The 24,996-nt window shown below is 55.3% G+C and overlaps 8 protein-coding genes across 8 annotated transcripts; 3 read left to right on the forward strand and 5 right to left on the reverse strand.

The window, feature by feature from the left end:
• Window positions 1–2,190: 2,190 nt before the first annotated feature.
• GCG54_00000382 (ustiloxin B cluster transcription factor ustR) lies at window positions 2,191–4,305 on the forward strand (the record flags this gene model as incomplete). The annotated part of the gene is made up of 1 exon (XM_045400521.1): window positions 2,191–4,305. The coding sequence occupies one exon, from the start codon at window positions 2,191–2,193 to the stop codon at window positions 4,303–4,305; it is 2,115 nt and encodes a 704-aa protein (XP_045269496.1).
• Window positions 4,306–4,690: 385 nt separating this feature from the next.
• On the reverse strand, window positions 4,691–5,921 carry GCG54_00000383 (uncharacterized protein; the record flags this gene model as incomplete). The annotated part of the gene is made up of 3 exons (XM_045400522.1): window positions 4,691–5,284; window positions 5,333–5,698; window positions 5,754–5,921. The coding sequence occupies 3 exons, from the start codon at window positions 5,919–5,921 to the stop codon at window positions 4,691–4,693; spliced, it is 1,128 nt and encodes a 375-aa protein (XP_045269497.1).
• A 1,937-nt stretch (window positions 5,922–7,858) lies between these two features.
• On the reverse strand, window positions 7,859–9,577 carry GCG54_00000384 (ENTH domain-containing protein; the record flags this gene model as incomplete). Its single annotated transcript, XM_045400523.1, has 4 exons — window positions 7,859–9,224; window positions 9,277–9,356; window positions 9,405–9,436; window positions 9,496–9,577. 4 exons carry the CDS (start codon window positions 9,575–9,577, stop codon window positions 7,859–7,861), a joined length of 1,560 nt encoding a protein of 519 aa, XP_045269498.1.
• A 2,754-nt stretch (window positions 9,578–12,331) lies between these two features.
• Window positions 12,332–13,452, forward strand: GCG54_00000385 (Peptidyl-prolyl cis-trans isomerase; the record flags this gene model as incomplete). Its single annotated transcript, XM_045400524.1, has 5 exons — window positions 12,332–12,519; window positions 12,611–12,678; window positions 12,882–13,051; window positions 13,105–13,211; window positions 13,266–13,452. The coding sequence occupies 5 exons, from the start codon at window positions 12,332–12,334 to the stop codon at window positions 13,450–13,452; spliced, it is 720 nt and encodes a 239-aa protein (XP_045269499.1).
• A 518-nt stretch (window positions 13,453–13,970) lies between these two features.
• On the reverse strand, window positions 13,971–15,239 carry GCG54_00000386 (DNA-directed RNA polymerase III subunit RPC6; the record flags this gene model as incomplete). The annotated part of the gene is made up of 2 exons (XM_045400525.1): window positions 13,971–14,895; window positions 14,956–15,239. 2 exons carry the CDS (start codon window positions 15,237–15,239, stop codon window positions 13,971–13,973), a joined length of 1,209 nt encoding a protein of 402 aa, XP_045269500.1.
• Window positions 15,240–17,114: 1,875 nt separating this feature from the next.
• GCG54_00000387 (uncharacterized protein) lies at window positions 17,115–17,511 on the forward strand (the record flags this gene model as incomplete). The annotated part of the gene is made up of 2 exons (XM_045400526.1): window positions 17,115–17,124; window positions 17,177–17,511. 2 exons carry the CDS (start codon window positions 17,115–17,117, stop codon window positions 17,509–17,511), a joined length of 345 nt encoding a protein of 114 aa, XP_045269501.1.
• Window positions 17,512–18,626: 1,115 nt separating this feature from the next.
• On the reverse strand, window positions 18,627–20,385 carry GCG54_00000388 (Cytochrome P450 monooygenase 1; the record flags this gene model as incomplete). The annotated part of the gene is made up of 4 exons (XM_045400527.1): window positions 18,627–19,105; window positions 19,161–19,763; window positions 19,816–19,954; window positions 20,104–20,385. 4 exons carry the CDS (start codon window positions 20,383–20,385, stop codon window positions 18,627–18,629), a joined length of 1,503 nt encoding a protein of 500 aa, XP_045269502.1.
• A 1,250-nt stretch (window positions 20,386–21,635) lies between these two features.
• On the reverse strand, window positions 21,636–22,151 carry GCG54_00000389 (uncharacterized protein; the record flags this gene model as incomplete). The annotated part of the gene is made up of 3 exons (XM_045400528.1): window positions 21,636–21,692; window positions 21,743–21,810; window positions 21,860–22,151. 3 exons carry the CDS (start codon window positions 22,149–22,151, stop codon window positions 21,636–21,638), a joined length of 417 nt encoding a protein of 138 aa, XP_045269503.1.
• Between the last annotated feature and the right edge of the window lie 2,845 nt (window positions 22,152–24,996).

The raw sequence follows: 24,996 nt of genomic DNA on the forward strand, positions 1-24,996 counted from the left end.
GGGCACAGGTCAAAGTGCCCATATAGTGTTTCCAGAATTGTGCCCGCGTATGGGGTGAATTTTGCCGTAGTCTTTTTGCCGGGGGGGCTGCGTCGTAACTACAAACTCAATGACATACATCGCCCAGTGTCCTGCTATGATCTATCATCCACATATCATCCACAGATGCTTACAAATGGAGGTCTTGTGTGTCGGTTGTGTCATAGATTACCAAGTTTTATCCCACTGAATGCGCGCGGGAAGGAGCTGTAGTGCCTAGGCTAAGCGATTTTGTTGAAACTTTCCCTAACTTCGCTGAACTACAAAACTTTTTACCTATGAGAAAACAGCGACGAGTCTCTGGTCATGTCGAAGCTCTCGCGCCTTGTACTGCAATCCAACTATGATCGATGGGATGTCTGATGCTAAGGTGCGTTCTAAGGAATGATCTCAGTGAAGCAGAGGTGAGGAGGTGATGCAGAATGCCTGATATGTGTTCTTTTGTGCTTCAACTCGCACATCTGCGAACACCACCTCAGGTGACTACAGAAAATAAGCAACTGTATCCCCAAGATTGAGCTCGGCTCGAAATTGGAGCGACAATGTCGAGAAAGCGGGGAGGGATGGCAGGACGGACAGCCGTGAGAGCTCATAGGTGCCCTCTCTACGCCCCTTTCTCATCCCCCCATTGCCGACTTCCACTTCGTTGCCTCTTCCCTCTTTTCTCCTTCTCATATGCAACGTTACTCACTCTTATCCCGTTCAGTTGAGGTATGCTGAGTGTCTTGCAGTTGGGTGCATTTATCGTGAGGTTATTGGCCCGTGGCTTGCAGCTCGCCAACATTCTACGGAATTGCCTGCATGTGCCGCCTGCAGGTTCCGTCTACGTGTTCGCGTCCCACTTGAGCCACCTTCACGTGAGGTAATCAGTTATGGCCTCAATCTGACAAGCATTTTGAGTTCACGAAGGCTCTATCAGCCAATCGGGGATCTAGGCGAACAGGCACAGCGAGCCTACCGTTGAAGCGACAGCTACCATCCGGTGATGCGAACCCTCCCAAAAAGGTCGCATATCAACACCTTCAAGTGAGCTGCGACGTCACCTAGAACAAGAAACGCTCAGCTTGATGCCATCTCTCGAATAGGCTTATTTAAGCACCGCTCCCGTCGGGGGCCCCCTGCAGCAACAGGGCTGAAAGAAGGTGTCAAGTCAGGTACCAAGAGCAGCAGATCTGATAAGGCTGTCGGGTTCACCGAATGAGAGAGTGAGAAAAAAGCTTCATGAAACGCCGCGCCATTCAGCTGCAGAGCATGAATGAAGTGGGAGCCTACGCGTCGCGTCTCATGAGCGTGGCAGGGATGCGGGGGTCTTCTGGGCGGGCTCTCAATCATGGGCTGGCTCATGTGTGTTGACAGCTTCACTCTCATCTCATGTAAACAACTCTTAGTGTGAAACCGTTTGACAAGCTGTCACTCGTGGCCTTTAAGAAATGCTATGAGCATGGTTTCAATATGAAGGACCGGAAATCATATTTAGATCACCGCGCATCCCCTCTCAGGATTCTCAGGATCAAACGACGTGTGGGAAACGGGCGATCATCAATGTTAAACTCAAACCTGCCGATTTGCCGCGTCGCTTATCGAGGCACAGCCAGTATTACCTCAGTAAAGCAGCAGGAAAAAGGGGGCAGGCGTCGCTGAATTGCTCAAAAGGATCGCGGCAGGAAAGTGGGGTACGTATCATCTCATGTCATCCCTGGCCGCCCTCCGTCCTTCACCTTAAATTTTTCAACCACACGCCAGCGACACCACCACCCGCCAAGGCTGAATGGAACATGCCGGCGCCGCTTTTTAGTGGATTACAAATCCGCACGTTGGTTTGCACTTTTGATGCGCCCCTGCTGCTGCTGCTGCTCAATCTCGACTGCACTGCCGCGGAACCTAACTGAGGACTGCAGAGTTGCTGACCTGAACCCCTTCCAGCCGTCAAGCCGCGCCTACGCTGCCGCCACCGCCGCCGCATGGTCCGACGACGTTGTTGACGACAACCTGACCAACCATACGCACCTGATTTGGGACCTTACAGTGCCCGGAGAGACGCTGGTTCTCACAGCGACGCCTCGTCTCACTCACTTTCGTCTCTCTCATCGATGACATATCCACACCACCTCATTTAACCATCAGAACGACGACGACGAACCGCTGCCCGTCATGTTCTCCCGCAACAAGGACCCCTCCCACATGTCGTCGCTCACCGGCCTCCGGTCGCGCTTCAAGAACAGCATGTCTTCCTCCGCCAAGATCCGCTCCTCCGAGGGCTGCTGGACATGTCGCCTGCGCCGCAAGAAGTGCGACGAGGCCCGCCCCGTGTGCGAGGGCTGCGCGCAGCTGGAGATCACCTGCCACTACTCGGAGACGAAGCCCGACTGGATGGACGGCGGCGAGCGCCAGAAGGAGATGGCCGACCACCTCAAGAAGCAGGTCAAGGTCCAGGCCAACAACCGCCGCGAGCGCAAGTACCTGCAGTCCCTCGACGTCGACGCGGGGGCTGGTCACCAGCACCGTCATGACGACTCGGACCCCGACCTCATCCCCCCTGTCCCGGCCCTCAGCGCCGACGGGGGCTCATCAAAAGAGACAAACTCAACCTCGCCGTCGACCGTCCACGACACCCCCGGCGACGCCTCCAGCCCGTATCACATGGAAACCGTGAAATCCTCAATCTCCGAGATCGCTCCCGGCGCATCTCCGAACCACGCCCGGCAACACACCCCGGACTGGAACGCATCCACCCACTCCAGCCCGCCGGCTGCCGCCGCCGCACCACACTCACAACCGACTCACTCACCGGCACCGGTCCTCGCCCCGGACCTCAACCCCACAACCCCCTTCCCCGACGACGCCAACCTCGGCTTCATCATGATCTACCTCGACTACGTCTTCCCCTTCCTCTTCCCCTTCTACAAGCCCGCCCTCCTCGAGGGCGGCCGCGGTTGGCTCCTCAACGTCCTCAACCACAACAAGGCCCTCTACCACACCGCCCTCTCCCTCTCCTCCCACTTCTTCGGCGTCGTCCTCAACGGCGCCCAGGTCGAGCACACCCCCTGCCGCATCCGCTCCGTCGCCTCCCTCCAGCACCAGCTCGACCTCGCCCTCAAGGAGCTCCGCGCCGACATGGCCCTCATCAACGAGGCCGGCGACCCCTCCACCCAGCTGCAGCAGTCCTGCCGCGTCCTCGAGTCCATCGTCCAGCTCCTCGTCTTCGACGTCACCCTCGCCTCCAACGACCACTGGCAGATGCACCTCGACGCCGCCACCATCGTCTTCACCCAGATCCTCCCCACCACCGACGCCTGGGACGCCACCATGCAGCAGATGGCCATCCCCCTCCTCCAGGGCGTCAACTTCCCCCCGGGCTCCCACAAGCCCTGGTCCTCCGACCAGGCCGCCCTCCGCTTTTTCACGGCGTCCCTCCTCTACTTCGACATCATCTCCGCCACCGCCCTCGAGCGCCCGCCGCGTCTCCAGGGCTACCACGCCTACCTCCTCTCCCCGCGCAAGGAGTCCGCCACCTGCCTCGAGCAGGAGCCTCGCCTGCGCCTCGAGGAGTACTTCGGCTGCCAGTCCTGGGTCCTCCAGCTCATCGGCGAGATCGCCGCCCTCGACGCCTGGAAGAAGGAAACCCGCCGCGCCGGCTCCCTCTCCATGACCCACCTCGTCTCCCGCGCCGGCTGCCTCGAGCTCGCCCTGCGTGAAGGCATCGCCTGCATGGACAACCAGTGCCCGCAGCTCCTCGGCTCCTCCGAGCTCGCCTGCGCCGCCGGCTCCTGCGCCCTCACCGACGCCAACCGCCCGCCGCCGCACCCCACCCACGCCGACACCACCCGCCTCCCGCCCGACCCGCTGACCCTCTACCAGAGCGAGCAGGTCCGCGACACCCGCTCCGCCGCCCTCATCCACACCAAGATCTGGGCCTACGCCGCGCTGACGTACCTCTCCACCGTCGTCTCCGGCTGGCAACCCTCCTGCCCCGAGACCGCCACCAGCGTCACCGCCACCATCGAGCTGCTCGACTCGCTGCACTCCCCCGTGTGCCTGCGCACCGTCGTCTGGCCCTTTTGCGTGATCGGCTGCCTCGCGACGCCCGCGCAGGAGCACATGTTCCGCGAGATGGTCGGCAAGATGGGCGCGCTGGAGGTGTTTGGGAGCATCCGCGCCGCGCTGGGGGTGATGGAGAACGTGTGGGCGGGGCGGGACAACATCGACGAGACGTGGGATCTGGCGGCGTGTTTCAAGGTCCTCGGACACCCTGTGCTGTTGACATGAGTTTACAGTCTTGTCTGACCTGGCGTTTGATGTTTAATGTGGTTTTTGAACAAAAAGATGTTACGAGGATACCAAATGTACATGTCTTTCACTTCCTGGCGTTTTGGATTTCAGCATCGGTGCCGTGAAGGCAGCCGTTTGCTCGGCTTTTTCCATGATTAGTTTCAACCGCAGCACTTTGCATAAAACAAGAAGCTCTTTTTCCCGGGGTTATTTTTCATTTTTATTAAATGGCGGGCGTCAATCCCGCATGTGCCTGAACGCCATCACAAAAATGTGCCGAACCAAATCTATCTACGCAGTAGACATTACCCATTTCCCAAGTGTTCCCAATGCCCCCAAAACAATCTGAATTATCCCAGTCCCAATTTTTGTGTTTGTTCAATCAAGCCTTCCTAGAAGCAGCCCTCATAAGACTCTTCTTCCTCTCCTGCTCCAAGAGCCCCAGATCCCACCACCCGTCAATAAAATGCATAATCGTCCGCCTCTTCGACTTGGCTCTTTCCAAAGGCGACTTCGGAGTGGTAGGCGAGAGCAAACCCCCCTTGTCCTTGGGCGACACCGGCGACAACAAGCCCAAGCCCCCCTTGTCCTTAGTAGATACCGGAGACAACAATCCCCGGAAACCCCTCTCCTTGGGAGAAGGAGCAGCAGCAACAGGCGAGACGGTCTCGGGCAGCACAGGCAACGGCTGCACCGCCACCCGTCCCTCGACAATCTTCACCTTCCGAACCGGCGCCGTGGGAGGCGGCGGGAACGACGGCCTCTGGGCAAACGACCCCAGCGGCTTGACGAACTCCCTCTGGTGCTCCGAGTCGGAGTCCGAAGAGGAGTAGTCGTCATACACACCACGGGTCTTCTTCCCCAGCGCCGCGGTCCCCAATGCCGTCGCCGTCCTGCCCCCTCCCCCGCGCACCTCCCTGACCGGGGGCGGGGGGAAGTAGACAGGCGCAGCGGCGGCATCGTAGCAGCCGCGCCCCTCACGGCCGCACCTTCAGTTCTCAATGTCTTTCGGGACGGAAACGACCTTGAGGCGGCGCCAGAGGCAGACGGCGGTGATGGCGGAGAAGGCGAAGAGCACGCACAGCGCGATGGAGAGGCCCCAGACGGCCTTGACGGCGTAGCAGGTGCGCTGGTCGGCGCCGACCCAGATGAAGTAGTTGAGGGTGGAGGAGGCGGAGTTGGCGATGACGGAGGTCATGAAGGTGGCGGTGCTGCCGGAGGAGGGGAGGGCGGCGCAGTTGAGGTAGGAGAGGGGCTTGCCGAGGGTGCAGGCGACGACGATGACGGCGACGAGGAGCATGGAGTCGAGGGCCGTGGCGAGGAGGAGCGGGAGGAGGGAGTCGTAGTAGAGGATGTAGGAGATTACGATGTAGAGGGTTGCGATGCAGGACTTTTAGTGGCGGTGTTAGTGGGCGGAGAGCCATGGGGGGAGCAGGAGGACTTACAACTACCAGAGTCCCGATCAAGACGCTCGGGCTCGAGGCGTCAGCGGCGTTGATCTCGGAGATGAAGTTGCTCGTCATGCCGATGATGGCGATCAGGCTGGCGAACTGCATCGCGCGCATGGCGGTGAAGGTGTGCCCGAGGGCGCCGAGCTGCGGGGCCGAAGGCATCTTGCGGAGGGAGGCGGGGGTGACGAGGGAGAGCTTCGGGCGTTGGTGGAGGGCCGTGCGGGTCGGGAAGCGGCGCGGCGGGAAGGGGATGCAGGCGGAGGGGGTTGAGGAGGTAATTTTGAAGGTGGTTGGTGAAAGTCGCGTTGTGTTGCGACTTATGTTGTTAATGTGTTAAGAAAAGTGAAGAGACGTGTCTGAAATGACTGAGATGGTTTTCGTGAGGTGCGTTTTTGGCGTCTTGACGAAAAGAGAGTCGTTGGCTGTTGTGTTTGAGTCTTTGCTTCGTTTCGATTCGTTCTTCGTGAATGAAAGATGGCTGCTAAGTGTCGAAGGAAAATCCGAATTGAAACCGAGAGACCCAGAGATAGGAAATTGACCTAGGAAAGAGAGTCAAGGAAAAAGAGGAGAGAAAAAGGAAAAAGAAAGAAGACCTTGTTCTGTGATGATTGTTTGATGCTGATGATGAGAGGAGAGAGAGGACTGTTTGACTCCGGATGGCATCAGTCTGCTTTATACATCTTGGACATCGACACTCGATCACTCAAGACCTCAGGCCCAGACTCCCCAGCCCGGCTTGTTGATGCGGTGGTGTGTTGGTGCATGCATTGTTGTTCGTTCCCCAACAGGCCGGCGTTGCTAATTCCAGCAGACGCGTTCTAGCCTCTCTTGACTCCAAGAGATGGGTCCCAGACCCGTGCCGTACGGTACCTGCATACGCAGAATAGACGGGGACCTTGGACCGGACCACAGACGACCCTGCGGTGCCCTGCGGAGGACGAAGTGCAGTTCGGCTAGGTATGATGAGCCGCCGGGGTGGACCAATGAGATGTCCGGACCGGGGGTGCGGTGCGGCGCTTAGCGGTGGAGAGAACTAAGAAGGTTGGACAAGCGACGCGGTTACGACGGCCACCTACATTGCCTAACCGACCTTGAAATTTCAATCCATGACGCCAAATCTATGGATGTCTTGGCGTCCGAGCAAAAATAAGGAATGATAACGGGTCGCCCTGGTGGAGAGGTAATAGGCGCGTCCAATGGCACGTCGAGCCAGCCATGGGCCACACCACCACCGCGTCTGTTTCGACCACTGCAGCCAGGCAGCCGGGGTTGATTGGGTCTGCTTGCACCCGGAGACTATGGCCTCGACCTAGCTTTGACTTTCGGTGGAGTCATGATCTTCGAACCTGCCTCTCTGCCCGGCTCTGCAAAGATAAAGGGCCGTCATCGAGGCCGCTGTGGGACCACGGGCTGGAGGCTGAGGCGCCTGTTCATACAGCCCATCGCGGATGCAACATGTCAACACCTGAAACGGCCTGGCGGCTGGCGGCCCGGCCGCATGTCTTAGCTGGGGAATGGTTCATTCAGAAGGCCTCGTTCCTGGGCCGTTGGGACTGATGTATGCAGCCAAGATTAGATGGAAGGTGGTGTCCGTCGTAGAGCCTCATGCCCGGGAAGCCAGCCATTGGCTCCGAGAAGGCAACGCGTTGCTTTGATCGGCTTGGTCTATGTTGGGAGCTTGCATTGAAAGGCTCATGGATGAACGTGTTGGTGGTCTGGACTTGGTTCGATCGTCTCCCCACCTGCATCGGAGTGTGGGCGCATGAGGCTGCTTGTCGGCCGCAGAGGCTGTGAGGTCCTGTAATTGTAATGCCCGAGTCAACAAGCGCATGAGTCTCTAGACGCGTTAGACGTGGGCTGCTTTCCTGCCCGGTGATGTCACAATGTGAAAATTCAGGAGACGAATGGATCGGTAGTGATTCGCTTTGAAATTCAGTTAGATGTTCATATGTTGCAGTCTTTTGCGCGCCAGTACGCCCTGTCTAGCAGCCTACCAGCATGTTGCCTTCTTCACCTCACCTGGCGGCCTCTCTTCTTCTTCAACAACAGGCCAGGTGCCGCGAAAAGACTTTTCTCCCCGTCTTCGTCATTATGTTTGCTTAACCAAGCAAGTCGTCCAGGCCGTGGTTGCCGCCAGAGGAAGACCCGGCAGCAGGCTTGGGAGTAGAGGATGCTGCCGCGGGGGCTCCCCAGATACCAGCACTGCTCTTCTCCTTGGCGAGCTGTCCCATGGCAGGGCCAGCGGTGGGAGTGCTCGTCTTCTTTACACCAACACTAGCCTGAGACCAGAGGGCACCAAAAGCATCGCCTCCAGCAGCTGCGGGCTTGGCAGCAGGAGTCGACGCAGGCTTCGACGCAGCCATGGGGGAAGCGGCGCCAAACGAGCCTCCCGTGTTTTGGCCGACAGCTCCGGACTGGACAGAGCCAAAGTAGTTGGGCCCTGAGGGCTGGTAGCCAGAGGGCTTGGGGGCCTGAGCCGCAGGCGACGCCACAGCGGGAGTGCTGAAGGCAGAGTAGTTGGCGCCGCTCGGGGCTGGAGACATGGACGACATGCTGACCATGTTGCCAATGTTGGCCTGCTGCGGCGCAGATACAGGCTGAGGGGCGGCAAAGGTAGTGGCAGAGGTAGCGGTCATGACGGGAGGGGACAGAGGTGTAGCTGAGGCGGCAGCAGGGGCAGGGGTGGCGGACTGGAAATCGTCGAACTCGTCGTCGTCGTTAGCGGCGGCGGGAGCTGCGGACAAAGAAGCCAAGCCGGAGCCATTGGAAGCTGTCGGCGCAACGGGGGCCGGCATGGAGGATGGCGCCGGGTCGTCAAAGGAGAAGAGGTCAACTTCCGGCTCCTTCTTCTTGGGGGGCTCGGCCTTGGATGCGGCCGCACGCTCGGGTCTCTTGGACCGAGACGCCGAGGAGCTGGCTGCTGGCCTGTCGGCAGGGTCGTCAAACTCATCGTACTCCTCAAACTTGTCGCCGTGTGCCTGTGTCCTTCCGTAGTCGTTGCTCTCCTGTCCACCAAAGCCGCCACCGTCGCCGTAGACACCTCCAGAGTATCCGCCGTAGCCACCCGACTCGCTGCCGAAACCGCCGTATCGACTGCCGCTGCCGCTCGAGAAACCTCCACCGAGACCCATGCCACCCTCAACACCAGTGTACTTGTTCTTGGTCGCGCGCGCCTTCTTGCGCTCCGATCGGATTCGTTCGACGTCGCCCAGGAGCTCGGCCAGCTCCTTGGCGCGGTTTCGCACATTGATTCCCTGGTCCTTGCCGTTCTGGTCGATGAAGTGGAACTGGCGCAGCATCTTGAGCAGTGTGATGTGGCCACGGGCGTCGTCAATGACACGCTCGGAGCCATGCTTGATGAGGAATTCGAGAAGCTGAAGGGCCTTGTAGATTTGTCGCCACTCCTCGGCGGACTTTTCTGTGAATCGGCGGTAAATCATGGGCATGATCTCGTTGAGGGTAGCGCTTGAGGACGTTAGCGTCGCGTATTTGGGTGGGTTGAATTGTGGTGATGTACTAATTGAAGGTGCCGTTCGCGATCTCCTGCATGATGCTGGAGGATGCGCCCCAAGGTTCGTTGTTGGTGGCTTCGCGAACCTGTACATGTCAGATGGCGTTTGCCATTGTCCGGTTGATGCCACAAACCTTGGCCTCCATTTCTGTGTAGTTCATTACAGCTGGTGGACGGTCAGCACCTAAGCTCTGGGGGCATCGCGATCGGGATAGCTGTCTTTACCATTTTGGACCTTACGGACACCGGCCTTGACGTCGTACAGGGTCAGGTTGGAGACCTGGTCTTTGAGCTGGTTCCAATCCATGGCGGCGGACGTAGCAGCGGCGAATAAGGAGATTGACGATGGCAACAGAGAGCTGGCAGACGGCGCTGTCGAAATGCAAGATGTTTCCCCTGGTGTTCTTTGTGACGACGTTTCAAAGCGAGATGCGCGGCTGCAAGCAGTCCTGGCCACCCTGGAACTTTCAGGTTCAGGCTCAGGTCGGCCTCGGACGGCGCGGCGGCAGGGGGGTACGTACCTCGATTAATTGGCAGTGGTCCTTCCAATGAGATTGAATCAAGCTGAGAAGGGAAAAGGAAAGGGGCGATGGGTCGGAATCACGTGTGATGAGGTAAGCAGATTTCCGAGGGAAAGAGCATTGAGGAAGGCGCGCAGAAGAGGGAAGCAGCTCTCCCCCAGTCAGGCCGACGGGGATGTTGCGTCGGAAAAGCTGCGGTTTGGCTGAGGTGCAGCTCGATCCGGAACAGCCAGTGTTTCTCGACGCCCTCAGGACATATTGCGTATTTTTGCTCAATTAGGTTTCAGCTCCTTCAATTTGACGATGAGGAAGAAGAGGAGAAGCCAGTGCAGAATCAGAGTTCTTGCCTCAAAGGCTGCGGTAGGTTGCAGGGCGGGCACGAACTGACAGCTGAAGGAAGAGCTGCCTCTTGCCGCGTCTCCAGCTCAGCAGGAGCTGTCGTGGCTTCCTTCCCGCTGCCGGCAGAGCTCCGAGTGCCCACAGCGAGCTGCGACGGCGGCTGCCACCTGGGACTAAGACCGTGCCCAATGGCCGCCATATGCCAGCTGCCCGCCATCGGCCGCCATCTGCCAAGCTGAGACCCGTCCTTCTCGTTGGTCGTCGTTCCTCAGGCTGCCCGCGCTGGCGTGCCGTGCCGTCGGTCCCTGACCTCACCAAAACTTTTTTCCCCGGGAGCACCACGTAGAAAGACAGATTCTTCTCCATCAGCAGCATCAGGTCTTCGTCTCTGGTTCCTGTGTATCAACAATCTCTATCTCTCCGCTTCTGTACCTGTACCATTTTCCAAACGTGTAGTCCTGCTCATTGAGGTATGTGGAATGGTTCTTTTCGTCGTCTCGCAGCGTTTTCTTCTCAAAGCTCCCATTTGCACATGAGCTCCCATTTGCACATGAAAGCTCCCAAGCACACAAAAATCAGAGCACCACGGAACTCGCAGACGGCTAGGGCGGTTTATGCAAGTCGACTGAACTGTCAGATTCGAATCTGTGGCTTTTCCTCCAGCTCCCCCAGCTCCTTCGTCTTGCACATCTGGCCCCCGGCCTGAGCTTCCCAAGCTGGCTGGCATTTTGGATAGCTCCAAGCATGGCCGGCTGGCTAGGTACACCGGCGGTGACAGCAATAGCAGTAGCAGCGGCGGCAGACCAGACAGAGAGGGAGGCATGGCCTCCGGGCAACATGACACAGACGCCGAGACGGATGAATGGTGCAATCGCCTCCTCATTGCCATTGTCGATGCCGATTCACTCTCTTCCCGGCTCGGCTTGTCTGTCCTATCGCGTCGTCTTGTCTCGTCATGGTCTGTCCACCACTGTTGCTGCTGTGCCATCCACCCCGTCTGCAGACCTGGAGGTACAATGCGAATGCGCAGTCCGCAGTCCGCAGCTCACCGTGTCCAACCCCATCCCCGCTTCTCAGTCCCAGACCCAAGATTCCACGAGGTTCCGAAAGTTGAAGGGTGCCCAGGGCAACGTGGGCCAGTGGGGGACGGTGACTTGGCCAACGAGTCCCAGCACCTGGTCCGTCGACCGCGACTGGACGTGGAGTTCCCAGCTTGCTGTCTCTGTCTCTCCCCTCCCCTGCCCTCTGTCGCTCCAATAGGCGTTGCCTTTGGGGTTTTGACGTGCATTCGTCTGCTTTTACCTGTACCGCGCCGGGGTGAGCTCTGCCCGAGACGAGGTATTTGCCTCTGTGTCTTTGTTGAGCTCGGCCTTCCAGCGAGAGTTCATCCAGGTACCGGGCCGGATGCCAAGCTGCTGGCAGCGCGTTGCAGGTACATCCGCTCATGGCCGATGGGACGAGTATCTCGCTCGGGCGCCCTGCCGTCTGGCTGCAGACTCAGAGCCATTCCATCGGCCAATGCCTCAATGTAGCTCCTCAGCCAGGCTTTTGCTGGGCAATTGATCACGGTCCCCTCCGTCTGGCTGTCTGGCCGACGGGTTGCGGGAATGGTTGAGCTCTGGCAGTTTCCCTGTCTGCACCTTCTCTCTGTTTTCCTCGCTGAGCTAAGCCAATTGGGGCAGTGAGGGGTGGTGATCTGATGAAGTCATTCCCCTCAATGCTCGGCCAGCTCTTGCACACCGGCCACCCAGCAGACCAGAGTCCAGACTCGAAGCTGAGGCAAAAGAGAAGCGAGGAAGAAGAAAAACAACCCGAGCAGCAGCCGCCAGTGCAAGCGCAGCAGACGGTAAACAGACGGAGGTCCCGCCTCACTCCCGTCACGACCCAATTGCCCCTCGTTCCTTCCCTTTTCTTTCCGTCCGTTCCCTCCCTCACCCCCGCCGCCGCCGCCACGTCCCTTCCTGCCTTCCCCCCCGTCGCAACCACGACGTCAAGCACACAAAGTGGAGGTACCTACCGCCGAAGCCTGGCAGGTACCCCCTGTCTTGTACCTTCTCCCAGTGATCTCAGCAACAGCTGACTTCACGTGACTGGATACGCCCCTCTTTGCCCCCCTTTTGCGCTCTCTGATTGGCCGTTTCGGCACCCACAGTGGGGAGCTCCTGCGCTAACAATAAACCCCTCCACCAGCTGTTGAAAAAATGAGACCAACCCTTTTGCGACCCCTCCTACCCCGCCATAACCTCGCCTGCTTCTCCGTTTCACCCTCGCCCTTTTCTCGACCTTCCACCCTCATCAAACCTCTCCGTGCAACTCCTCTGTCTGCATCTACCACCAAGCCATCCGTCAGATTCTTCTCAGCATCCAACATCATGTCTGGTCCCCAGGTGTAAGTTCTCAAGCCTTCGACGATGCCTCTGTGATGCTCTACACGAGCATCGCAAGCTGTCAATGACGCCATACTAATAATGCTGCTGCAGTTACTTCGACATCGAGTGGGAGGGTCCCATCCTCGACGCCTCCAACAAGCCTACTAAGGACGTCCAGGGTAAGAGCTCCCTTCTTCCATCAGATCACATCATGAACCATCATCGTTTCTGCTCTGGAGGCCGCGGGCATCTCAATGCTTCAATCCAAAGCACTGTCCGCGCCGCCAAATCACCCCACTTGAGCCTAAACTTTGCTTCCCCAACCCCTCGGCAGCGACCCCGCTACTGTTAATCGAGCTATGCTGACCAACTTCATCAACAGTCCAGAACGGCCGCGTCACCTTCAACCTCTTCTACGACGTTGTCCCCAAGACCGCCGAGAACTTCCGTGCTCTCTGCACTGGTGAGAAGGGCTTCGGCTACCAGGGCTCTTCTTTCCACCGCATCATCCCCGAGTTCATGCTCCAGGGTGGTGACTTCACCCGTGGCAACGTGCGTCTCCTTCCCCATCTCCAAAAGCGAGACAGTCAGCTCACACTTTCCAGGGCACCGGTGGCAAGTCCATCTACGGCGAGAAGTTCGCCGACGAGAACTTCCAGCTCAAGCACGACAAGCCCGGTCTGCTTTCCATGGCCAACGCCGGCCCCAACACGTAAGCTTTCTTATCGTTCACTCATCGTCCAAACCTAGTCTAACAGTGTTCCAGCAACGGCTCCCAGTTCTTCGTCACCACCGTCGTCACCTCTTGGCTCAACGGTCGCCACGTCGTCTTCGGCGAGGTTGCCGACGACCAGTCCCTGAAGATCGTCAAGGCTCTTGAGGCCACTGGCTCTTCTTCCGGCACCGTCCGCTACGGCAAGCGCCCCACCATCGTCGCCTCTGGCCAGTTGTAAACTGTCCCTCGCTCGTGCTTTGTACGTTTAGGTCCGACTCTGCCAGTTAGTAGTCTCGAGAGAAGCGAAAACAAGCAGGGGAAGATGGAGGTTTTGGTGAAAACTTGGGAAAATGCGCCGTCGCGCGTCTTGGCATAGTTCAGCATCACTGCTGATAGTTAACAAGCCAAGACAAAAGTTGCTGCCATCTGTCTATCGTCAAATCTGCCGTGATTCGTGAATGTCCTCAACACATACAAGGACTTGCCAACCGCGTGAGCCAATTACCCAATTACCATGTCAAATACAGGATGGTATATTCCACAGTCAGCCCGACTGCCAAAACTATTCCGCTTGGGAGGATTAAAAAATTCTACCTCTGAACCCGTACCGCCCGTATGTCCTCTTTTTGTGCCAACGCCAATGCAATGCTGCCGTGATGCGAAATCAGTCCCAAAAAGCCTAGCTAGCTCCCCTCCAGCCCATAGAAGCGTCCATTCCTTCTTTGCTTAGTTTTTCCCCTCCCATACTCTTGAGGATCACTCCAACCCCAACCACCGCTGGAAGTACACGCAATTGCTCGCGTTAACCGGCCCGCCCTCCTCGCAGAGCTCAAACACAGGACACCGCCCGCACGGCGCCTCCGTGAACCCGTTGACGCGCGGCTCCGGCCCGCCCTCGTCGGCGCCGCCCTCCTGCCGGCCCGCCCAGCCCTGCAGGCTCTGCCGCGGCGCCCTGCAGACGCGGTAGCCCGTCCGCCCGGCCACGCGGACGGGCTCGACGAGGCCGTCGAAGACGAGCACGTCGATCAGCTTCTGCACGTCCTCCTCGCCGAGGATCGTGTCGGTGGTGATGCCCGTCTGCGAGATGAAGCGCGCGATCTCGCGCACGGTGGGGTACTCCTTGAAGCCGGCGGGCAGGGGCAGCAGCGCGGGCTCGCGCTTGGGAGGGGGCTGCTGCACGGCGGGCGAGGAGGAGGAGGCGGCGGCGGCGGTCTTATCGTCGCTGTCGCCGCCGGAGATTTCGCCGGCGGAGCGCTTCTTGCCCTTGTTCTCGAGGCCGCCCTTGAGGACGCCCTTTTTCGGGACGGCGGTGCGGGTGGCGGAGGAGGAGGAGGCGCCGGTGCTGAGGTAGGTGCTCTTGCGCTTGATCTGGTCGAAGATGACGCGCTGCAGGTCCTCGATGAAGGCCTCGTCGAAGGCGGAGTCGGTGAACCAGGGCCCGCCGGTGGCGCGCTCCGAGGGGCGCATGGAGGCCTTGATGAACATGCGCTTGTTGGGGTGCTCGACGTTCTTGAAGGGGGCGATGAGGCCTTTGCCCTGGAGCTGTTTGAGGGCTGTCTTGAGGACGGAGTCGTGCATGTTGAGGCGGTGCTGGATTGTCTTGGACCAGATGCCGTCGCCGCCTGCCTCGTCGATCGCGCCGTAGACCATGCGCTGTTCGTCGGTCGAGCAGAGTTTGTACCTGGAGGGTGAGGGTGTTAGCTTGCGAAGCAACAAGGTGGGAGGGGAGTGGTGGACTTACTTCTCTGCATCCTCCATGGAGCGCCATCGCCAGGCGAGGCCCGTCTGGGAGGAGACGGCGATGAGGAGGCGGTCATTTGTGAGGCTCTGGAGGACCTTGAGGAGGGTGACGGTGTCGCGGTTGGGGATGACTTCGAAGTCGAGAATGTCGTACTGTGAGAAGAGGTGGTTCTCGTCGCCGGCCTTCTGGAAGGCGTCGTAGAGCGTCTCCTTCCAGACCTCGAGCTTGGAGTCGGTGCTCGAGGTCGTGGCGGCGGGGGAAGGGGCCGCTGGGGTCGTAGCCATTGCGACGGCCGGGTTTTATGTGTATTCGTGTGGCGATCGCTGGTATGTTGGAGGGCGTCGGTTTCAAGCGGGAAGAAGAAGGTATGCTCGTGGGTGTCGGAGAGAGTTCCTGGCGAGAGGACGAAGTCGAACGGAGATTCGTGGTGGGGTGCTCTGTTTCCTAGTAGATTTTTTTTTTCGTCTTGGGGAGAGTCGGCTGGCGTCGTATGCGCCAAAGAGGTTTGCGGTCGGAAAGGTTCGTTGGGTGGAATTGCTACATTTGCGAATGGACTAACAGGCTAAAGCGAAAAATGAGCTCGAGGTCACGGATCGAAAAGCATTGGGCGGTTTGGGGTGGTGCAGCTGCAGCTTGGTGGCTGGCTTTCGGGTTGGGGAGCGTGAGATTTGGGCGAGGTGACTTGGGTCGGCGACGATGCGGGATTGGATTTTGGAGGCGCATCAGAGGTCAGGTCCGTTCGGCGGCAACTCCCAGTGCTGGTGCTGCGGGCAGCTGCGGCAGACGGCAGTAAAAAATAAAAATAAAAATTGCCCCGCAGTGCTTGGAAAGGGTCTTCCACTCAATCGCAGGCCCGTCTTCAGCCTTGCATTGGTGCCGGATGAACTGCGGGAAGCGGAATGGAATGGATGGACGCTGGGGGAGGCCTGTTTTGTGGTGGAGATACGTACCGCTTTGGTGGAGTTGAAGGGGCGATCAACACTAGGAAGGACGACTTTCTTCTTGCAGTGCTTGTGAAGATGTTCAATTAGATTACAAACATAATCGATTCGATTTCATCGACTTCTGTGTTCAGTTTCGAGCTCAAGGGGGGAAAGCTGACTATGAGAATCAGCTTTTAACCGTGCTACCGCGGCCCAGTGAGTCACGACTGAGGCCGCTCAAGGTTCATGTAAGCAGAGTCATCCTGCCCCAAATCACAACGCCATGGCTTTGCTCTTACATCTATGACAGCTCGTTCCTCGGTTCTAGAAACGCCTCTTTCTTTTCGCGTATCGTATGGGTATAGTAACCGTCCAAAATGCTGACTTTTTCTTCGAAAGAAATTTAGAAAAACAATAAAGAAAGAAAGATTTTTATTAAAAAGAAAAGAACCAAAAGAAAAAAGCTAAAGCTGCCTTTCTTCCTTCCTACTTTTGCAATACTTTCGCGTAGGTAACCGCCTCCGGACATTTTGTTGACTACCGTATGACTCTGACGAAGACATTTGCGAGGGCCAGGATAGACTGGAAGGAGAACCTCTATGGCCGGCCTACAGGGTATCATTTACGCACCGTACTACCTAATACTGACTGACATCTGTAAGTATGATGGCGCTTAGACAGATAATAGCAGAAATGGTGTTATGGTGTCGAATAGGATTCCACCTTTCAAGTGCTGCTGATTTAACGCTTGGAAAAGTTGGTTGTGTCAGACACGGGCTTGTCTGGATGACTTCATAACAGCACGGAGCACCCGCAGCAGTGGAGGGCCTCATAGCAACAGGCTGAATAACAACTCACGGGCACTTCCCCTTTTCTCGTGAGTTTTGGCTGAGTTGCAGAATAGGAGGCTATGTCAGTTCTAAATTGCATCAAGCACAAAATGCAATAGCGCAGGGCAATTAAACCTCTGTTCGTCACATTTGAGCACGAATAGGCAACTACTTGTAAGCTTCCCCATGCGGAAGTGCTGCTCCGACTTCTCTGTAAGGATGTCGGAAGCCAAGCACGGCATCTCACGGCACTTAACTCGAGATGTCAAGTCTTTAGAACAACCAGTGCAAAAAACGAGGCGTTATTCCTCGACTTTGGCCAGTTCTTCCCTCCAAGGTATCAACACACCCTCGACGATAATTTTCCACACTAATTAATATCGCCAAGTTCCCAACCACCGCGACCATGCAGCTCAGTATCTCTAACATCCTCCTCGGCTTAATGCCAGCCCTGGCTCTCCTCCCCAGCGTCGACGCCCATTTGCATCTTCTCGCAGAACGGCGCCACCTACGACGAGGTCAGGAAGCTCATCGCCAACGCGCGCCAGCACGCCGCGCCCGGGGCGGAGATCTTCATAACGGGCCAGCCGTTGTATGATGCTGGGCAGACGTGCTTCCTCGCGGGACAGGGCGGCCCGGAGTTGACTGATAGTCTGGCCAAGAGGGCTAGCGAGGACGCGTCGCTGAATGTCAAGTACGGAGGGACGTTCCGCCTGCGCAATGGGCAAGTTGCGGACGGGTGCCATGCGAGTACCGCGGGACAGCAGTCTTTAGGACGCCAGGCCATTGGGTTCTGGGGTTGAGATTGACGGATGACTTGCAGGGAAGTGGTGAGATTGTATGCGAGGACCTCGCACTTACACCATGCAGGTCCGAGGCAACACCGAATGTTACGATGACTTGGGCAGAATTATGAAGAAGCTAGTGACACTACTTACTGTAACTCTTCCCAAAATCTTGGGGAAGCTTCATCCGAATCCTCATGGAACCTTGAGATTGACCACTTGAGTATGTCATAACTGAACCACTAACTATATGCTCGCACAATTCCTTCATAGATCTAGCGAGCTTCCCTCATGACGTACATACTGTTGAGCAGAAAGCGACTTGAATTCTTCCTAGTGCATTATTTCCCGATCAATTCCAAAACATGTTGTGAACATCTGAACAAGTTAATGTTCAGACAAGTGTCACGCGATAAGTCAGGATCATTAACATTGTCTTACAGAAACCGATCCTGAACGTCCACAAAAGGGGCACACAAAGTTCAGAACTTCGTGCTGTGTCTAAATCCTTATCTTTGGTTTGCAACGGAGCGTTGCTGGCCGCCCTCTTCATGAGGATGACGTCGGCATAATCCCGACCGACAGATGGCCGGAACCCGCAGCGGCCCCACCCGCATGAAAATCTCTTCACGTCGCGGCCCGCTGACGCTACTTCTATGACTCAACCGCGGCCGACTGCAACAACAAATGGCAGATCACCAGATCTGCCCGGCTAGCTCAATCGGTAGAGCGTGAGACTCTTAATCTCAAGGTTGTGGGTTCGACCCCCACGTCGGGCTCAATTCCCGTCCGCGATTGCGCGTTCTCTTTTTGCTTTTGTGTCCATTGTGCTTACGAACAGGTTCAGTGTCTAGTTGCGTGTCTGTTCTATGGGAGATACCAAGATCAGGGCACAGCTTCGCAAGTGACTGGCTACCCTTTCTTTCTTAACAATCTAGGCTGAGAGTAATATTGTTAACCTAATTAGTAACGCTGCAGTAGAACTCGAAGCATAACACAGGTTATCTTTTATGATAATTCTGTAAATTGACTTCAACGTGAAAGAAAAGTGAAGATGAAGTTCAGTTTCGTATGCTGGAGGTTCTTGGTAAGCGTTGGGCAGTAGAACGAACATGCGAGGCTATGCTCAACATTCAACCAGAGCTGGTACCCTCATTCTCGAATGCGACCCCCTCATCGTATCGTAACGCATCCAAGTCAATCTCCTCCTTGCGTCTCTTGAACATGATCAACATGCTGGGATCAATGAACGAGTTGACGCCGATGATGGTAGGATTAAATCCACTTTCATCGGCCAATTTCCAATCGTACTTCAAAAGCAAGTGGCACAAGGCAATTTTGATTTCGTGGCCGGCAAAGAAACGTCCCGGACAAGAGTACACTCCGTAGCCAAACCCGAGATGCTCCGGAGTGAGGGTGATGAGCTGGGCTTTGCTTTCGCCCCCAGCTTGTTCTCGAAGCCGCTTGAACCGAGAGATGTCGAACCTGTCTGGATTCGGATAGACCTCGGGCTCCATCATGTTACAGCAGTGGGTGTACAGGCGTTCCCCTCTTCGAACTCTAGTGCCGTCGGGGAGTGTGACGTCGTTGACTGCGATCCGACGCAGAGTTACTGGTAAACTTGGTTAGACACGATTGCTGCATGGCTTTCTCGTGAAGGAACTCACGCAAAGAGGTTGGCGAGATTCTTTGAGATTCTTTGATAGTGCTGTCCAACAGCTTCATATGGTTTAGCGCCGTCTTGGACCAGCCTTCGGCTTGTAAGACCTCAATCATCTCCTGGCGCAGAGGCTTGATAGTCTCCTGGTGCTCCGCCAAGAGCAACAGAACTCGACCCAACAGGTCATACGTCGTGTGTATTGCGACGAACGAAATCATCAACTGAAACGCGACCGGATCGTACTGTGTGCCCTGCGACTCCGCCTCAGCCCACTCGATGGTGTCGTTGAACACAGGCACTGGCTTGCCAGCTTTTTTGGCCGCCTCTTTGACCTTGCAACGGCTTTCGATAACGGGAAGTAGTATCCCCTCCGCCTCTGCGATGAAGGCCCGTACCTGTTGGCAAGATGGATCGAGTAAGTTGGCTAGCGGTCTTAGAACCCATGGTAGCATGTTAAGCTTGGCAGCAGCGGCAAAGCTAGTCGTTGTGAACTCCTTGGTAATCCTAAGCCATTTCTCGTTGCGGCAAATGTCGGACCCAAGGAACACTCGCGAAGACAGGCGAGCAACGAGCTCCAACAAGGCGTCCTTAGCTGGTATCTCTTTCCATCCTGAAAGTCATCAGATGACGGGCTTCATATTGCAAGGGGAGCTACATCCTACCAGGCCGACTGCCGAAAATCAATTCGGTTGTGAAAGAGGCTTCTGAGGATAGGGGTTCGATGATTGTGTCTAAACACATGTCTTTAGTTTCTTGGAGGTTCTCTTCAGAGGAGGCTGGAGGTCGAATCAGCCTGACGTACTCGTGTGTTGGGTCAACTGCTTCCGTGCCACTGATTGGAGAATGTGTGCTGGATGCTTCACAATTCCAAAGGCAACAAAGCCTGGCAGATGGCGATGAAATTCCTTCTCCAGTTAGCTGCTACGCTTCCCCCGTGACCGAGTGCTTACCTTTGTGATGGCTTCTCGGAAGTCTAGATCTGTCAGGTTACGTAGATACGCGGCATTGTCAGGGGGAATAACCGTCACTTCGCCTAGATCCGTAGGCATTCGAAAGGGCTGGCTTGGATGCCTCTCTACCTCCTTTTTCAGGGTTGACATGCCGTTCTTCATAAAGTCAAATCTGCTGTTGACTCGGCGGAATGTAGACAGGATCGCCAATGTAGCCAGCGCGAGCACAACCACGGCAAGGTAGGGAAAAGGCCACTCGGGCGGAGTTGTGGAAGTCGCCATGTTGGAATCGGCTCGCTGAAAATCAACTACAAACCACTACTGGCGATCTTCAAGATGCCCAAATTGGAATTGTCTAGCGTTCTAGAAGTGAGACAAGCGACTTTTGCTAGGACCGATCATTGTGTTACTTGGATCCCTTCCAGGCTTCCGGGGAACGGAGCGGCAATGTAATTAAATGCGCTCCGTCTTCGCGACAGAAATTATCCTACAGCAGCAGGTGGCCCACCCGAGCCGCCCGATGTGAAAGTTTGTATTCGTGATCAAAGAAATGTATCGAAGCCACTAGGTAGTTATGGTTGTCTGCTATACTTTGCGGTAGAGGTCTTTTGTAGGCGAGGACACCAAACTCTCAACTTTCACTACAAAGACCGTACAAAGTAAGATCCCGGAACTGGGGATGCGTAGAGATGCGATTGGACGCAATAGAGTTAGATCAAGAACATGGTCTTGTACGCAGCACGTGCTTTTCGCTTGCCAAACATTCATCGCACGATCCCGGGTCCATGGATAGAAGTATGAAGGCATCCATCCTAATTAAGTAGCGACGGCACCCATGCTTCGCATAGAGTTTTTCGGCACGTCAACTCGGCCGACGGGATAGCTTGGCACCAATAACTGACATCAATTTAATTTGCGACAATCGGAGGCGGTCGCATTTTCTGAAGCTGTCCAACGCAGTGCATATGACCTTCGAAGTAGTTGAGTTGCTTGTTGCGAGTCTATCGCAATAATTTGTCGGTGAGGATGTGGAAAACACCGCGGCGGATAGGTAATGAAAGGGCCGGTATGGCTCGTATGCATCGGTCGCACGTGGCAGCATTTAGGTTTTATGGTATCGCTGATTCACACCATTGAATCTGTGATTTCTACAATTCCGATACCGTATAATCAACTTTCTTGAAATTCCTTAGCTGCAAACTTTCAGCAAAAATTCTATGGATCTCATAAAACTATAATCGGATAGCGTCACTAGGTTGACGGTGTCATTGATATGCAAGGCAACTGGGCTGTGTTGTTCTTCTTACGGTAACGTTGATTTTACACCGAGGTCTTGCAACAAAAAACTTGGATAAATCATAAGTATATTGAAAAGCCAAGCAAAGCTAGACCTCAGCTGCGAATTGAAGTTTACATATCACCCGAGATCCTCGCCCACACTTCCTACTGCCTGAACATGTTTCCAACCAGAAGCGTTTCCGTGTACTGGCACTCTTTCGAATGCTGCGATCTGAATGTATCCATTTGGTATCTTACAAAAGACCAGAGATTGGAATGCAGGGGAGCTGAACAGCAACGAGACCTGAAGCCTTGAAATTGTCAGATGGTGTTTCTCATAGATATCACAGTGACTACTCACAGTGTTGCCGTCGTTCTTGCAGCAGGCAACACTCTGCTTGCACTGGCTGTTCAGGAGGTCGTTGGCAACTGGCAGATGTCAGTGTGTATCAAGTAACAGGCTTAGCAAAGAGCTCACTGCCAACTCCGATGGAGGAGCATCCATCAGTGAGCTTCAGGCCACCGTTGCCAAGGACACCACTCAGGATACCAGACAGGATGCCAGACCCAGAGTTGTCATTGTTATTGGTGCTGGCATCGACCTGGTTGCAGCAGTTGACGCTGAGATCCTTGCCGCAGATGCTCTGAGCATCGGCGATGGTGAGGTCGTCGGTTCTCTTGGCGAGAGCCTCCTTGGCAGTGTTGCCGGGAGCAGCGGCGACGGTGAGAGCCATGGCGAGGGCAGAAACGGTGGCAGCGGAGAAACGCATTTTGAGAGATAGAGTTGTTTTGGGAAGTTGTTCTTGGAAAGAAAGCGAATTAGAAGGATCAAGAAGGATATGGGTGATTGTAAGAAGGATGTAAGATGATTGAATGAGATTGTTGTGTGATGAGGAGGAAGAGAATCTGGTTTTGGGAGGAGCAACAGCCAGATTTTATAGACTTCGAAATAGATAAAAGTGACACTGTTGAGGCATCATCTCGATGTGATGATGCTCGAGCGACATTCCAGCGAGGGGGTCCAACACCTAGAGATGTCTTGGAATGAACATGATCATCGTCTCCATCAACGGACGCATGCGTCTTCTCACCGACTGTAGCTCATTGTGACAGAAGATTTGCGGAGGGTATCCATCGCCCGTACCCATCTCGTAAGCCGGTTCGAGGTACCATTCTAGCACTATTACAACAGGAGTGTTGTTTACCCAGTCCTATTTTCACTCACTTGACTCCATTCCAAACATTGGCGCTCTCAGAACGACCATACCAGAGAAACCCCTTGAGATGTAGATCATATATCAAATCGAGGTCTGTTTTCTTTTGCACCTGGGGCTACTGAATTACAATCGATATTTCTCGACTTCCATATTATAGCGCAGTGGTTGGCACCGAATTCTGCCTCGTCTTTCCAATATCCATGCATTGACCGGAGTGAGGCACATTAGCCACATGAACAGCACATCGGTATTCCCCACGATTGCAACGCGAACAGACTGAAAATCATAGACGGAACCTCTCAACGCTACTTAGCAGATCGCTTGTGCGAAAATAACTCCCACCGGTAGTTTCCCAGCTGGGAAGAGAAGTAGGGTAAGACAGAGGCAAGGGGTGAGATGCCGCCTGAGCTCGGCCTTCACTCGGGTGATTTATGTCTCAGACCAAGTAGTAACGAATGCCAGAGGGCTCCTGAAGGCCAAATCCTGCAACCGTTGGATACCGTTCCTGCCATAATTACGTTAGCTGAATCGTCCTTGAGCGCTAAGAAGCTGTTGAGACCGGATTGAGCTTGTGGCACTCTCGTTCAATATTAATTAGAGAGAACGTTATCCTTGCAGACTCCAGCCGGCAGATGAAGGTAATCCGGGGGATGACTCCGTCGAATCCGCCGAGACACCATTCCTGGGGTTCCAGCCTCTATAATTGACGTCGATCTCAAGGTGTGTAGACGTGGACTTGTTAACGTGGTTCTCTCCGAGATATCCGCAGGTGCGGAGGACTTAACATTGATGTCGAAGTTGCCACGTAACAGTTGCATAAGCTATGATACAGGAAATGCGAATAACACTTTTTTAGCTAACTACAGTAGCTATCGTACCTTTTAAGCGCAGCAGAACTCTGGGCATAGTAAACCTACTTGGCCGAAAAGGACCCTGCAACTTCACGTAGTTCATGTGAACATATCGCTGGAGTTCGGTGACATTTCCACCAAAAAGGACCATCTAATAAAGTGCGGTTGAATGGTAGAATTATCTTGTTGACGGGATACATTCGGAATCGATGCTATGCGACGACAGAATGTTCTCCTCATTACAACATCGTTGCACGAGCGCCACTATCCCATGCAGTCATGATGCGTGCCAATAGCTAGCGCTAATGGCACCCACTGCCTTTGGCAAGAAACGCCAAAGCTCGATGTAGTTGGAATGGGTACGCACGGCTGTCCTCGATATGACAGGGGTCATTCGAGGGCGAACGCAAAAGTGGGATCGAACACCAGCTTATTGGTGCGAGAAGTCTGAGCGCAGAGTCAGAATTCTCCATGATTCAGCCCCTTTTCAGTTTAGAAAGTATTAGAAAGGGAAAAGTCGTCGCTGTCATGATAACTTCGAAGTAACCAGACTGACTCTCCTCGTACCAACCGGTCGTGTCAACTTCGAATGGTGGATAGAGAACCCACTAGCCGAACCTACTTTAAGGAAGAAGCAATTATGTCGAAGGGAGGAAGTCTGGTCTTTTAGGGTCAGGATCATCCTAACCCAGAAGCGCGACCGTGATTGAAGACCAAAATACCCGCTCGGAGGTGGGCTTAGTGCTGCAAACGCTCGAATGGCTGTTCGGATCCGGGTATACATGGGGACCCTAGGTGTTGGTGGTCCTCGGGATAGAATATCGCATGATGCAAAAGCTCACCGGCTCTGGGGTAAATGTGATCACCGGAATCTTGTTGCTGTCTTGTGCAAGAACCTCTTCGGTTATGTGGCTTTTTGCTGCCTACACCGATGACCATCAGTTGAATAAATAAACTTTGACAGCCATGGGGCCGACAAGGTACCCAAAGTTTGTTACGATCGTTTTTGCTCCGGTGAATTCTGCGCTACCCTTTGCCCTCCAAATATTTTGTCGACTTCCATTCATTCGGGGTAGTCTTGAGCAACAAGATCGGTATGCTTACATCTCTCTTTGATTCGACATGTTACCTTTTCCCCTTCTCAGGCTTCCCCGGGAGCTTCGAGACATTATCTACAGCTTTTACCTCATCGCCGACGGAGGGTACATTTGCGACACCGATGGATTTACCCGTGGAAAGTTGAAGGGCGCTAGCCAAAAAGAAGTCGATCTGTCTCTTGTCTACACTTGCAAACAGATAGCCAACGAGATGAACCGCGGCGGACTTGCTCTGAAACCGAATTCAATCACGTTTTCGACCCTGAATTCGGTCGAGTTCAGCCATTTGGCATGTCAATTTCAACAGCTAAAGGGTCGCGGCGTGGATTTTGTAAGATGTGAGATGTTCCAAACCTATGGACACCTCATACCCGATCGCGTCTATGCAGAAGTCCAGAAGAATTACCCACAGTTCATGCCGTTGTTGGATCGAATGAGAGCTGAAGGCCC

Source organism: Colletotrichum gloeosporioides (genome assembly GCF_011800055.1).
Source record: "Colletotrichum gloeosporioides strain Lc1 chromosome Unknown consensus_12, whole genome shotgun sequence".
Classification (NCBI taxonomy): Eukaryota; Fungi; Ascomycota; class Sordariomycetes; order Glomerellales; family Glomerellaceae; genus Colletotrichum; species Colletotrichum gloeosporioides.